This window comes from Camelina sativa, chromosome 10, assembly GCF_000633955.1.
Source record: "Camelina sativa cultivar DH55 chromosome 10, Cs, whole genome shotgun sequence".
Taxonomy (NCBI): Eukaryota; Viridiplantae; Streptophyta; class Magnoliopsida; order Brassicales; family Brassicaceae; genus Camelina; species Camelina sativa.
The window spans coordinates 19,207,727-19,223,254 of record NC_025694.1 but is presented as its reverse complement, the minus strand read 5'-3'; the positions used below and the strand labels follow the sequence as shown (position 1 = coordinate 19,223,254).

At 35.4% G+C, this 15,528-nt stretch overlaps 1 protein-coding gene, 1 long non-coding RNA gene and 2 pseudogenes across 4 annotated transcripts; 1 reads left to right on the top strand and 3 right to left on the bottom strand.

Annotated features, from left to right (window-relative positions):
- On the bottom strand, positions 125-3,696 carry LOC104720506 (annotated as a pseudogene).
- LOC104719329 lies at positions 6,043-8,679 on the bottom strand. Of its 2 annotated transcripts, none has more exons than XR_002033649.1 (6): positions 7,941-8,679; positions 7,211-7,831; positions 6,966-7,076; positions 6,676-6,841; positions 6,388-6,596; positions 6,043-6,284 (listed from the first exon to the last, which is right to left on the bottom strand). It is a non-coding gene; the product is annotated as an uncharacterized LOC104719329 (long non-coding RNA). The 2 variants fall into 2 exon arrangements; XR_002033650.1 differs by having other exon boundaries at positions 7,945-8,679.
- Positions 11,586-12,461, top strand: LOC104720504 (annotated as a pseudogene).
- LOC104719328 (probable glycosyltransferase At3g07620) lies at positions 12,707-15,287 on the bottom strand. Of its 2 annotated transcripts, none has more exons than XM_010437237.2 (5): positions 14,525-15,287; positions 14,291-14,421; positions 13,711-14,056; positions 13,281-13,609; positions 12,707-13,175 (listed from the first exon to the last, which is right to left on the bottom strand). In XM_010437237.2, exons 1-5 carry the CDS (start codon positions 15,038-15,040, stop codon positions 12,833-12,835), a joined length of 1,665 nt encoding a protein of 554 aa, XP_010435539.1. In that variant the 5' UTR covers positions 15,041-15,287; the 3' UTR covers positions 12,707-12,832. The 2 variants fall into 2 exon arrangements, with proteins under 2 accessions (XP_010435539.1, XP_010435540.1); XM_010437238.2 differs by having other exon boundaries at positions 13,281-13,606.

The following is a 15,528-nucleotide window of genomic DNA, read 5'->3' as shown; positions in this document are numbered from 1 at the left end:
TTTTTTTTTGTCTTTTTGCATTTTCATAAAGATTTTAAAATAAAAAAGGTACAAAAAAAAAACTAAAATTACCATTGAAATTAAGATGAGACAAATAATTATAGACAAGATTCTATCCAAAAAATCACTTCAGCATGAGCATAATATGAGGTATGACTGGTATGAGCAGCAAAGTGAGAACAACGATGAAAAGAACAATGGCATAACAAGTCCATTTCCTAGAGCTCTTTTGGTACTCTCTTGTATCTTGAAGCTGGTGAGCTCGCCTTCAACACATGGCTTTCTGTGTCATTTAGTTGCTGACCTTGTGCTTCAACCATAGCCGCCATATCTAAGAACACTTGGTGAACCTTTATAAGATTCTTCTCTATATCTTTCACTTCGTCATGTCTCTCTTGAATCTCTGATATGGTGTCTAATATTGAGCCTCTCCCTTGTTCTTGTATTGCTTTTTGGAGAAAATTCTTTCTTTCGCTGCTCAAAATCAATTTCTCAATTGTTTGTTCGTCTTCCTTTTCTCCTGTTATTGTGAAACATCTGCAACAATTCCAATGTTGGTACGTCGACAAATCAAACTTCTATTTTAAGTACAAGAATCTAGGGGGAGAATGGAGAAATATCATATTCACCTGCGTTCTACGGTTTCTTTAATACTCATCGTTCATCCGTACGACCAGACCTTGAAAACTATCCATCAAGTCCTTAAGCTTTTTCCCTAGTCTACTAACAACAGACGATTGTAAAATAGGAAGATGTAAAACTTATATACAAAGTGAACAACACAACCCACTCCAGAAAGATCTGAATTCAGATCAAAGGAAATCATACAAATCAAAATGAACCACATATAAGAAGAATCTAAATCCATGTATGAAGGATATTTAGACCTAAACGAACAACCGCTAAAGAAGAAAAAAATGCTTTGTTTGAGAGAGCCACTTGGATTTAGATAAGACTTAACAAAAATAACCATCGCCAAACCAAATGAATAAACACAAACACGCTGCAAGATGAAATAGAAATGCAAAAGATACAAGCTTGGCATTTTGATCTAAATAAATCAAAACCCAAACTTAAAATCCAATAAAAAAATACAAATGAACAACACAAACACACACATTAGAGGAAGAAGAAAGAGAAAGCAATAGTAAGATGACGCGATGATTATTGTTATTCGCAGTGAAGAATCCCAATCCTGAGTAATGGATCTTAGACAAGGAACCGCCGCTAAAGTAGAAGAAAAAAATGAAAGAATGTGTTAGTAACATTTTTTGGAAAGCAATACAATAATTATGGGCCAAGGAGTAACATACCAATGTGTACTCATTGTGGGAAAATGGGACACACGATTCAAACCTGTTTGAAGGTTCATGGCTATCCACTTGGTTTCAAGTATCCGGGTTAGGATACTCCAGGACAAGGAACAAATGTTAACAGACCTTCTTTTATGCCTCATGGTCAGGCTAGTCAGACTATGAAGTCGATTTTATAATCAAGGTCAGTCTACTAATCATAATTTTGTTCCAAGGCATGGTGTACCACAACAAAGGACAATTGCAAAAATTCATGTTGATAATAATGAAGGAGTGCCATACTATCCTCCTGCTCTTGTTAATGTTGTAAACTTGGACATGAGTCAGCTAACTCAAATTCAAGCTCAAGATTTGATCAATCAATTGTATTGTTTTCAAGTTACATAACATATGGTCAATCAACTCTCTCGTGTCCAGATTTCAGAAATTTAATAGCCTAAAGTTTCTTCTTCTCCAATTACACAGCTCCTCAATCGTCTTCTCATACTGTCTTTAATATCTCTTCTAATCTTAGATACGACTATAGTAATCTCACATATCAATATCATTGTCTATTCTCTCTTCATAGTGTTTTGCTTAGTGTTTCTTGGATTATTGATAGTGGGGAAACTAGTCATGTTTGTGGTGATCTATCCAAATTTAAAGAAATTTTTTTAGTCTCTAGCGTTACAGTAGCCTTACCTAATGGAACTAGAGTCTCTATTAATCATACTGGAACCATTTATCTATCTAATTCATTAATTCTTTACAATGTTTTACATGTTCCATCTTTTCATTTTAATTTCATCAGTGTTAGTACTTTGTTGCACGGTAATCAATGCTCTGATCACTTTTATCCTACATCATGTTTCTTACAGGAGTCTTCTCATGGATGGATGATTGAGAGTGCTAGTCTTTTTCACAATCTTTACATCTTGAATGAACACTCCCTTTCTACAACTGTTAAGTCTCATGTCATTAATCATAATTCGGGATCCTTGATGAATGAAGGGATCATCTGGCATCAACGCCTTGGTCATCCTTCGAATGCCAACTTACATCTTATGTCTGGCAATCTTTCAATTAATAAAACAAGTGTCTCTAGTCTAGATCAACCCACTAACAAATTTACACAAAATCACCCTTCAACTAGAGAATCCCTATCAAGATTGCTTAATCATTAAAACAATATTCTTTTAAACAATTAATTATTATTTATCAATTGTTAATAAGTTATTAAATAATCCAAAATAATAAAACAATTTTTCAATTACTTATATTACTTTAAAAAGAAAAAAATAGTTTACATAATTCAGAAATATTAAACATATTTTTCAAAATCGAAAAACAAAAACGAACATAATTTGTTATACAGAAAACAGGTACACGAAAAGAAATGAACTCGGTTCTATTGTTGGGTTGCACCAAATGTTTGCCAGATATGCTCAACCAAGTCTTTTTTCAAACGTTCATGCATTTTTGTATCACAAACGTCATTTCGAATGCCCATATTATTAGTGAGATTCGTTGGCCTATCTATAGAAAATGATAAATCCACATGAGAAGTTGCTTCCTTCTCCCTGTTAGAACTCCGATAGATCGTAGAAGTTGTATTCATGTCATTCTTCTTCCACTATCATGTTATGCAATATGATACATGCTCGCATTATCTTGCATATTTTTTCTTTATCTCAAAAAAGCACGTGATTATTCATGATTGCAAATCGAGCTTGTAAGACTCCATGCATGCTATACATCTTTTCGGCATGATTCTTGACATTGAGCGAAGAGTTGTGCAGTGCAACTGATTGGATGAAAGTTCCCCATTTTAAGATAGATACCGTCAATGAGGTAGTACGCCATTTTGTATTGTCGTCCATTGAAACCGTAGGTAACTCTTGGAGCTCGACCCTCTAGTATATCATCAAACACTGATGAACGGTCCAAAACATTGATATCATTTAATGTACCTAGGGGTCTGAAAAATGCGTGCCAAATCCATAAATCTTGCAAAGCCACAACCTCTAGTAAGATTGTCGGTTTCCAGGTCCTCGTGAATATTGTCCTTCCCATGTCATGGGACAATTCTTCTACTCCCATTGCATACAATCTATGCTTCCTACCATTCCGGAAAAACCACAATGTTCTCCAATATTCAGTAATCGTTGGAGGTCTTTCGTTGTAGGCCTTTTGAGGTGCTCATCTCCAAAAATGTTTTAAACTCTTTCTACAAATTCTTCAAGACATTTGTGTGCAGTGGTTTTAGTGAGTCGTAGATATTCATCCACCGTATCTGCCGCACACCCGTATGCCATCATACGAACAGCTGTCGTACAGTTTTGAAGTACGGTAATACCGAACCTTCGAGTTGCACCTTGTCTTTGTTTGAAGTACGAGACTCCATTCTTGATACTATTAAAAATACCCAAGATTAACGGTTTATTCATTATGAAGCGACGACGGAAGTAAAATCATCATTTCATAACCAAATGTGGCCTCCTTCCTAGTCTCTATTAATGTGCACTCTTCTGAATACTGGAGCTAGTGGCTCTTCTGTATGAGTGCATTGATACTAAATCTCCTCCACTACATTGTCAACTTCCTCGTTCACCATTTCATCAACTTCTTGATCAAAACTCCAATTTGACATCTTGATGAAAATTTTATGGGGGTTTTATGATAGAAATTTTGAGAATTTATTGTGGGATTAAGGCTTATTGGTATTGGGTTTTGAAAATTTTATTTTTGATTACTGAGATTACTTCAAGTCTACACACTGTAAGAGAGAGAAAACAAGGTTAGGGTCTTACAAAAGGGGAATAAGGGATGATAATGAGAGGAATGAGTACAATATGTGTTCAATATATAGAACAAGAAATACATAGATACTCAACATTTTATACATACTACTTGACACTAAAAACAACACCAATTCACATACTCAACATTACACTTGGAACAAAGGCAGATCTACCTTCACTAGACAACAACCAATTTACGGATACAACATGTCACTTGGAACAAAGGCAGCTTCACCTCCACTAGACAACAAGACAGCTACATATGTCTCTTGGACTCAACAACCTGAAATAAAAACATTTGATCTGAGCGTTAATACAATTTACAACAAATGTGAAATTAATACAGTTTGCAACAAAACCTGATCAATAAAGTAAACCTAGCAATCATTATATAACATTATGACCTAAACAGAACAAAACATATATCAAATAATATAATCATAACCTAAGTGTGTGTCAACATTTGCTCAGTTAGCTTGTCTCTGAGTGTGACTTGAACTGGTGTAAGGTCAGCCTTGTTAATAAGACTGTCTAGCACTCTCATTCTGCCTTGCCTATCTTTAGCCTCATGTTCCTTATTCTTCATGGCTATAATCCTATATAGCTTAACCGCAAAACCATCCTCACCATCATTACTCACTGCAGGTTTCTTTCCTTTTTTCTTGGAAGCTTAAACACCCGGAGGCCTCATCTCAGCTCCATCATTCATTGAACTAGATGAGTATGCTCCTTCTGCATTAAGCTTACTACTCTTAGAGCTAGAGTCTTCAGTATTCCATTTCTGATCATGCTTGAGTTCCCTCCAGCAATTCCCTAGAGTAAATGGCTTCTTCATGTCATTCTTGTAAAGATGATGTGCCACAGTCATGCCATCATCTTCAATTTCTCCACTCTTCTGTTTTGCACTTACTTGTGTGTAACACCCAACAAACTTGTTCCATTGGTGGTTTATCTTGTTCCACCTAGCCTTACATTGCATAGTCCCTCTAGTATTTGTACTGGATGCTCCTTCACTTGCATGAAAATAGTCTGCAACCCTCTTCCAGAAGCAATCTATCCTCTGCTCATTACTCACTACTGGGTATTTGCTGGTATTTATCCAGGCACTTAAGAGATTCACATCCTCGTGGGAACTTCACCTCTTCCTAATTCTTCTAGCTCCCTCTTCTTCATTCTCATCTAAACTAAACTCAATATAGTCTTCAGGGACATATGGGGTGCTAAAGGAGACATGCTGAGAAGAGAATGGAAAGCTATATTGGACAGGGTGAGAAGGGAATGGGGTGCTAAACTGATCAGGCTGAAAGATTTTTGTGGAATTAGGAACAAGAGGACTATCAAAAGTGTTAGAGTCCCGTTGAGAATTCAACAGATCCAAAAAAGTATGAGGAGGAAAACTATAAGGGTTTCTAGAACTTATTTCCCTTGTTTTAGAGAATGGGTTAAGTTAACGGTTAAGGTTAGGCACTTGTTCAGGGTTTATATTTGGTTAAAACTCTGAGATAGTTAAACAAACATGTATTTTTTAATGTTGGTAGAGATAGTTAAAAAAAGTTTTTACGTTTGTAATGAGTGTTTATAGAAGAGATATACACTTTCAGTATATCACTAGGAGTAGACAACTCAAACAATGTGATTTACTTATATTTCAAATTGTTTATATCTTACAAGAAAACCAATCATTACTTATATATCTAAGTATATCAAATTGTTTAATCGTACAAGGAAACCAATCATTATTGTCTTACATTATTGAATATAATGTGCAGAACCTCGAAGCTATAGATGTCTAATAGCAGAACTCTGAAGTTGTAGATGTTTAATCTTCTTAGAGAACATCCCAATCCATGCATGCTCAGGAGCCATATATACCCTCGGTGCGAATATCAAATAATTTCAACCAAAATTAATACAAGATTACAACTATGAATTAAGCATAGTTCCAAAGAATGGTTCTTACAGAGTTGTTACAACCTTGCAAGTATTTTCCTGATATTCAGTTCCCTTATACATCCGAACCAATTCAAAGTATGATATCTTTGGATTCATCTTCTCATCTAGAAGAATGTTGCTAACCTTCAGATCTTGGTGAATTACCTTGAGGCGTGAGTCACGATGGAGATAGTGAATTCCACAGGCAATACCTTGAATGATATCAAATCTCTTTGGCCAATCAATTTCAAGCTTTTTTCTTGAATTTAAGCAAAAATACAGTGTAAAAACAAGTCAGAAAAGAGATTTCCACGTAGAGAAAAACCTGCAGACATTAAGGAATAAGGCAAGAAAGGACTCACCGAAGAGAAAAGTATCAAGGCTTTTGTTAAACATGAACTCGTAATTAATAACTTCTCTTCTCCTTGAATGCAACATCCAAAATCCGAAATAAGTTTTTATGTTGAAGTTTTGAGATGAGTACTATTGTTTTCATGAACTCTTCTTTCCCCTGTCACGAGCTGCTATAAAGCCTTTTTACAGCAATTTATTTCCCATCTTGAAGCTTTCCCTGAAACAGATTGCAGAAGGTCATCTGGAGAGAATAATCAAAGAATAGAAATGAGCAAAGAGGTTAAAAATTCTCTGACCTTATAAGCTGGGCCAAATCCACCTTTTCAAGTTTATTTGTGAGACTGAAATTATTGGTGGTCGTTTGAATGGTCTTTATCTCAAAGAAATTTAAACCTGGGACATCTTGTGGGTTCAGCTCATTCTTCCATGTATCTTGGGAAGCAGCATCCTTTGATCTATTAGCTGAGACAAGAGTATCACAAATGGATAATAAGGTTATTAGTTTGTTACCATTAGCAAGAAAAGGAATACTGTAAATAAACAACAAGAGCTCAATATAGAGATAGCGAAGTCATCAATATGTTACCATTATGTTTTACTCTGTATCTCCAGAAACCAAACATAGCAGAAGCCATTATCACGAAAAGAGAAAGGCTCACAATACTAGCAGTAGTAATCTTGTTACGCTCATTTCCATCTGAGATTTATAAGACGAAAGAAAAATAAACATTACGCCATGCAGCTACTGAAGAGAACACTGTCATTGGAGTGGAAGATAGAGCAATAATTGATGTAGTAGCTCTTTCTTGTTATATTTGAAGTCATACTTACTTGAGAACGTGCAAGACGAATGGAAATAATTTCTCCTCCTGGAGATAACTGCACAGTGTCTATTAGGTCTTGGTTCCACACAGAGCCGGCCGATGGACCAATTCAATGAAGCATCAGCCTGCGGCCCTATATATTATAAGCAAAATTCTGTCTATTTCTCTAAATTGTTTCTTTGGTCTAGTGGTAGAAACAGAGTTATTCATGAGCCACATACAGCCGTTCGAGTAGAGAGTGTGTGCATTTTTGTTTTTTTCCGTTGTTCCATAAACAAAACTCCAAAATAAAATAAAAAAATTCAGCCCACCCTTTCTTTGATTCTGGCCTTAGAAAACTTAGCGAAGGATTTGGTTCCACATTAAGCAACCTATTCCATTGATATAAGCAAAAGCCAAGCAAGAACAACTGTGGAGGCAACTTTGGTGGCATTCTTCAGCGTCCTAAAAGGTTTCAAATTCATACAAGTCTAGAAGCTTTATGTTGGGAACAGTATGGAAACCGTTTGTATCTTTCCCTGTAGATTTTCATGATGGGCGAGCACTCCCAAAGATCAGCAAGAGGAGGCTGTCCTTTTCTACGCGTTAATAGCACGTTACCATGTTTCCAAGCTCCCTCTGGGCCGTCCTAACCAATTAAAAGCAACAAAATTTTGAATCGAGCTTTACATGAGAAAAATTAGAAAGAGAAATAGCAAAATGCTCAAATGCATTAAGTTCTTCAGCGTAGAGTTTACCTACTTTAACAGAGCTAATGGCATGATCAAGAAGTGGAAGCAAATTAGGGTGATTGAACAACGATGAAACATGGATCTCCTCTCTCACCGATTTTAATTGCTCCTTTTTCTGAATTGCTCGCCCGTGGACCTCGCCGTTCCCTTAAAGCCATCACAGTCACCATCTGCCGTCGTTATCGCACTTGAAGATCCAGAGGAATATCGATCGACTGGAAGCTAATCCAAACAAAAATCGGTGTCAGAAACCAAGAACTCTCGAGTTTAAGCCAGAAAAATCAATTGATTCAAGGTGAATCGATTGATTAGGATTTGAGGTGTGAATCGCCGATTCCGTTGAGAGGGAAGAGAGAGAGAGAGAGAGAGAGAGAGAGAGAAACATGTTCGAAAATCTTTCATTTTCGAGTAATAGAATCAATGAAGTATCAAGTAAACATGTTCGAAAATCTTTCATTTTCGAGTATGCATGCAATAGATTCAATATCATTCTTAGCAATTCCTAAGATTAAAAATCTAGAATAATCAGTCGAGATGAAATAGAATCATTGAAACATCAAGTAAACATGTTCGAGAATCTTTCATTTTCGATTATGCATGCAATAGATTCGATATCATTCTTATTAATTCTTAAGATTAAAATCTAGCATGAAATCCTAACAAGCAATATTTGATATGTGCGCTAGCTCGAAAGCATTGCACAAGTTCCCACACAATCTACCACACAACTCACATAAATCGACAACCGTTGTTAGCCCTTGGATCATCGTCAGTTGCTTCTTGATCTGTCGTTGGGTTCTTGGTCGTTGATGCTGACGACCTACATTTTGCATCATATTTTCGTATTGGTTGAATTCTGCCTATTAAATGATGTTTTAATGTAAAATAGATAAATTAAATGAATGTTTTGTGTTTTCTTAACTGGTGTGCCAAAACTTTAAACATCGGTTATATAGAAAAAGAAGAATATATAAAAATCAAAAGTTATGGATTTGAGTGTTTTACTTATCTTTTAGTTAAATTATTTACTTTACAAAGTGTTACAAAGATGTACAAATATGCAGCTTTAAAATTTACCAATCATAAAAGCTTTATTAAAAATTTTACTCTCAGATTTTTTTACAACTTTGATGTACCACTATTTCTTACAGCTTTCTACTATTCCGTAATAGTTTTTTTTTCGAGCTTACCGCTTTTTTGTACACTTTGTATATGTTACTAATCATACCCGATATTTTAGGATTTTTATTTGTATCACAAAACATGAGTTTCTTTAGTATATTTAATGCATTTTTCTTTTTAAAGTCAAATAACTAATTAATGTTTTTACTTTTATAATATATCCATGCAACTGAATGACATGTGTCAGAAAAATCACAAGTAAATAAATACCAAAAGGAGTAAAAAAACAAATGTGACTAACAATAATCCATCATTTATTATTTTCTTAATGTTGGTAAAAATTCTAAAACATCATATTTTATAATACAGAGGAAGTAGTATTTATATTTTAGATTAACATGTTGTTTCAAACATTTTTTCTCTAATATGATTTTGGTGTTTGATACTTTCCATTAAGTTTATAAGGAAAACATCCTATTTCCCCATGAGAACTATTATATCGTACCAGATAGAGCCCATACTATGACTTCGTCTCAGATATCTTTTTACATAGTTTGGACTGTATCTAGTACGATGTAATAGTTCTCATGAGGAAATAGGACATTTTCCTAAGTTTATATATTCTAATTTTATATTAAAAACTGTTTCTTGTTTGCGAAATGTTTCGTTTACGCGTATCTGTTTCCGTTTTCATGTATTCATGCGAAATGTTGTTTTCCGTTTAGTACTCCTTCTGTTTCAATTTAAAAGTTATTTTAGAGGTTTTTCACACATATTAAGAAGATAATTAAAATTTTCTGTTTTAGCCTTTATTGATATATATATATATATATATATTTTTTCTGTGTATGAATACATATCTATATGTTTACTTTCTTTTAAAATTTGGGTTTAAATTTTATGATTTGTATTTAGATTATCTTACTTTTCCTTGTTTAGGGTTTAGCTATCGGAGTAATTTCCTTTTCCTCCGACTTTGATTCTGAGAACTTGGAGAAATTTCCTTTTCCTCCGACTTTGATTCTGAGAACTTAAACGTTACCTGTCGGGGCTTATGTTTCCCTCTTTTAGATGTTGTATGTCACCTTGATTACACAACTAGTTTAATAATAAACATTTCAGATGATAAAGAAAACTACGATCATATGAGAATCCTTCAATCTCTGAACCTACAAAGACCTACGAAATATATTAAAAGATATATAACATGTCCAAAAAGTATTTTGAAGTTTTTAAATATATGTTAATATACCGTTTATATGCACGGACATCCAAGATCAATATCTGTATGTTTACTTGCTTTGAAAATCGATCAATGTTAATTTGCATATCACAAACACAAATTGTTGAACATACCTGTGGTCAACACCACGTGGTTAGAGAAAGAAACCGTTAATATGACAATGTGAAAAAAAGATCACAAGAGTTTTTGTGATAGCCATGATAATATTTTTTTATCGTATAACGCTAGTAGCTAACCAAAAAAAATATGTTATTCCTTTGGATGTTGAATAAAGACTCCACTTATATATAACACAACTTTCTCAATCTTGAGAAATCTCAATTTAATCAAATTTATTTAATCTTATTAAAGGTTTTTCCCATTTATGCTAAAAAATCTTATTTTGGTCAAAAAGAATGTACATTTATTAATGTCTTTTGATCATACCGTTTGACTATATTTACTGACAATATTATGTATTTTTGTCAAGAAATACATTTGTTCTTCTTTACCAGTAACTCAAATAAATGTTTATAAAATGGTGTCAACCGAACATTGTTTCTCCATAAAACCTAAATTCGACCACGACGATATACAGATCAATCCTTGAATAACTGAGCTCCCAGCCTAAGGGATTTTTTTTCCCTCACTCTAGTCTCCAGTAAACAACCAAACTCAAAATTCAACTCCTCCACCCACTTCTTTATATCTCTCTTTTACCCTTGCTTGCATGCCGATATATCTCTCTTCTGGTATTGACAGCAGAATGTTTCTCAGATTTGAGATAGCCTCGAAAACCCTAGGGGTGTGGACTTCATAACCTCTCGCGCAAATGCAGTACCTATTGAAATGAGAATTTGAACTTCTCAAGAACCAAAACTGTATGGAAACGTATCATTGTAATGGCAAGCTATTGTTTACGGTTTTGGTTTCCTCTATTACACATTATCTAACCGGCTGCTTTTCATGTATTCTCGGTATTGTTTCTTGCTTTCAGGGTCACGAGGCATTGGGCCAAAAATATTCATGTCAGGTTCTTTATTCTACCAAAGCTTCACTAGTATCGAACGGAGATATCCATGCATGCTTCCAGCAAATAATGCAAGAATTTTCCTTTCAGACAGAGCTTTCCTACCTATGTGACTCGGCTGAGCGTATATATGTGACCAGTAAATCTGTATCACTCCCAATTCTGAATGCTTGGCAACAAGCTCTTTAGTCTTTTATATTTATATTTCAATAGTTGACATACACGAAATCTAAACCTTCTCACCACACAGAATCCAAATCGTACTTTGAACATTACCATGTCACAGAAACATCTGAAGCCGTTGTTATCTTTAATCGACGACGAAGATTACGACAATTATTTTCTCGCAGGAGAAGAAGTATTGGTCTTTCTTCAATTCAGGTGACCGTCACGGCTTCCGAGAAGAAGAATGGAGTGGTCCGTGGCTCCGGCAAGGTTCAGCCCTCGAAGATGAAGCGGTACGGTGCCGACTGTGCAGTGAAGGGACCTCAACCGACGTGAACTTGAAGCAAGCGAAAAAAAGATAGCGAAGAAAGTGGAGTGAGGAAGAAGAGATGTCAATTCTAAAAGGAATAATCGACTTCGAAAATGTTACAGGTAAGAGTCCGTTTGACGATGGTCACGGTTTTTACGAGTACCTCAAGAGTTCCATTAGCTTTGAGGTTAATACGAAGCTACACATGGACAAGATTAGGCATTTGGAGAAGAAACATATGAATAAAGGGAAGAACAGTTTTTTAAGTACTCATGATCAGACATGTTTCAAACTGGCCAAGTCTATTTGGGGAGCTTAAGGGAAGTCTACTGATGTTAATTCTAATAAGAAATCAAATAAGATGGGCACTATGAAAGAGGACGATAGGAGTCAAGTGTTTCTTCATGGGGGAGACGTGACAAACTCTGACTGGTTTGAGAAGTCTTTTCTCGTTCGTTCAGTTGAGAGTCTTGGTGTGGACTCCGTGAAAGATAAATGGAGCATAGTACCTATCGAAACTAAGAAGAACTTAAAAAGAAGTTTGAGTTGTTGAAGGCCAATGAACTGGAATGTAAGAAAACTGAAGATATGCTAAAGAGCAAAAAACATGAATGCATGATGCAAAAGACATGTTTGTGGAATGATATTAGGTCTGTGGTGATCACAGAAGGAATATAGATATATAGATATTAGGTCTTTTTTNTTTTTTTTTTTTTTTTTTTTTTTTTTTTTTAACTTGGGTTTTTAACTTTCTGCTTCTTATGATTATCTGTTTTGGAAATATGAAATATGAAATATGTTGGCATTAAATATATGGTATGAGTTACTGGTTGAAACTTGAAACTAAGAAAGAACAAAGGTGTTTCTTGACAAATTTTGGTGAATGAGTCCAAAGATTTCAGTGATATATCCCTGCAGAACACTAAGGTTTTTAACTTTCTTCTCCTCTGTAATCATTATCGAAAGATCAGCAAAAACCATTAACTGAGTTCAATACAGTTATAAAGGGCTGGTGATAACCACTCTATGCATTCACATAAATGTTGTTTTCACCTAGTTTTAATTCTATGAACTCGGCTGTACCAAATTGAATGCAAAATCATATGGAAAAGATCCAACTTCACCGGTTTCTTGTGCCACAGGAAATGTTGCTGTACCGCTTTGACCCTTGCTTGCATGCCGATATATCTCTCTTCCGGTATAGACAGCAGAATGTTTCTCAGATTTGGGATATCTTTCTCTTCAACAAACACTGCAAATTCCTCCCAGTTCAAAACCTCGAAAAAAGGAGGCACGTAGTTGTCAGCAATGATGACCGGAACACATTCATTCATGATAGCCTCGACAACCCTAGGAGTATGGACTTCATAACCTCTCGCGCATATGCAGTACCTTTTAAAATGAGAATTTGAACTTCTCAAGAACCAAAACCGTATATAAAACGTTTCATTGTAATCGTAAGCTATGGTTTACGGTTTCTGTTACACATTATCTTACCGGCTGCTTTTCATGTATTCTCGGTATTGTTTCTTGCTTTCAGGGTCACGAGGCATTGGACCAAAAATCTTCATGTCAGGTTCTTTATTCTCCCAAAGCTTCACTAGTCTCGGACGGAGATATCCGTGCATGCTTCCAGCAAAGAATGCAAGAATCTTCCTTTCGGACGGAGTTTTTCCACCTAAGTACTCAAGAGGGGACTCGGCTGAGCGTATATATGTGACCGGTAGTGCTGTATCACTCCCGATTCTGAAGCCTTGGGCAACATTTGAGTTACAAAGTGCTCGAACACTGTTCCTCATGGTTTTTTTTGTCAGTTTGTTCCCCTGCTAGTTTCAAACTTCAGAAGCTTTACTCAGCAGATCTTGTATCAAAGAGACTCTCATTGATGTAAAAGACAAAAAGAAAGACAGAAAGAAAATAATAGTACCCAATCATGGCAAGCAACAAGGAAATGATCGGCTCCACCAGTTCGGTTCCAGAACTTGTACTTTCCTGCTATCAAATCGACATATTCCTTTAAATGGTCTGCAAGGCTCCTTGGTGTCTGAAAATCCTGTCCCAGAGAAGACCTAAGAGCTTTTATGCTGATGGGTATGTAGAACAAATGAGCCTTCCCTGGATCTCTTACTATAAACTTCTTGTTGCTTTCCATGAGTTTCATGAACCAACCTTCTGAGGCATAAATCCCTCGAGGTATTGAGTTATGAAATATTGGTTTCTCTCCTTCCTTATACACATACACTTTGAGTTTCCTCTCCATCAAGTCGTAACTCCTAAAATAAGCAACACATAAGAGTCTTTGACATATATCACCACTCTTAATCCAAATACTCCAACATCTCAAATTTAGCTAACCAACAGTCTCTTAAGTCTCTACATTTTACTCTTTTATAATAAATACAAGAAACAGATTAATATTACTAGTGGCGGAAACAATCATTACCAACAAATAGTGTGTCCTAACATTTGCAAAGAAAAACTGAGATTGAATTCATTGTAAGGCTGACCTTTGAAACTTGGAGATATTTCGATAAAGCGAGGCACTAAGTTCAAGAGTGTCATGTACAACAGAGGCTTTCTCAATCTCTGATCTCACAGAGACCATTTCAGAGTCTCGAGCTGATGACCACCGAGGCTTCTACACACAAGAAAAAAAAAAACGAAAATGGAATGTAAGATAAAACCTTTCAACAGTTTATTCTTGAATCAAAAAATGAGAACTCAACAATCAAAATTCTTACAGGAGATTTAAAAGAAGAAAAACTTTGGATCAGCAATGAGTTCATCTGAGATATCGAAACCACAGCCCCTCTTCTCTTGTACCTCCTCACAGACAAACCATTACCATTCCTACTATCTTTACCCATAACCATAACCGAAGTTGGATCTGATTCTGAGCTCTCAACCACCATTTTAGTCTTCCTCAATGATATATTTGGTCTACCAATAACAGATGCATTAAACTCTACCTTCTCTTTACTAATTACAACATCATTTCCTCTACCAAGATCCTTCTTTACAAATTCCTCATCATCAGAGAGATTTATGTAATTCATAACAGAAACTTGAGTGACATTAGAATTGGTTAAGTCAATCACTGAAACCTTAACTGGAGGAGGAGACCAGTAAAAAGAAGGAATACCAAAACACTGAGCAAGCAGAACAACGAAACCAACGGTGACAATGGTTCCCAACAGCAATCTCCGGATGTCGGAATGATGAAATCTCTCCATTCCGGTAATGATTCTAATTCTCATCACCCCAACTCAGGACAAATAATCACATCAAATAAATTGAGTAAGAATTGAGCAAGGACAAGGATACCTCCACTTTGTTCTTGTCTTCTTCAAGATTGAGCTTGAGAAACTAACCCGAAACAAAACGAGACCATTAAAAGGAAACAATCTTGAATGAATCGAAAGTGAAACAATCTTGAATCGAAAGTGAAAGGTCTCTTTAGTGGATGAACCCAAACTAAAGTGAAACAGGTGTTGTGTCTTCTTACTAAAATAATTTTAATTATTATATTAGAGTAATGTATTGGTGAGACATCACTTCTATGCCAATTTAATTAAACTATGTAATAGTCCAAAGATGGTCAATAATGTAACAATAGTCAATTTAACATGTAGTCTATGTTACCTAAAGAAAACCAAACTAGTCTTCAAAATTCAAAACCATAATGTAACATCTTAAAAAATCAAAACACTAGTCCCAAACCGTCAAACTGGTTTAAGTTAAATGG

What these genes read in the sequence shown, in the direction of transcription:
- LOC104719328 (XM_010437237.2), bottom strand. Translation starts at nt 15,040, where the DNA reads ATGAGAATTAGAATCATTACCGGAATGGAGAGATTTCATCATTCCGAC. An exon ending in TTGTTGCTTGCCATGATTGG is followed by an intron (nt 13,610 to 13,710) that starts GTACTATTATTT and finishes GTTTGAAACTAG; the next exon opens with CAGGGGAACAAACTGACAAA. An exon ending in GAATACATGAAAAGCAGCCG is followed by an intron (nt 13,176 to 13,280) that starts GTAAGATAATGT and finishes TCATTTTAAAAG; the next exon opens with GTACTGCATATGCGCGAGAG.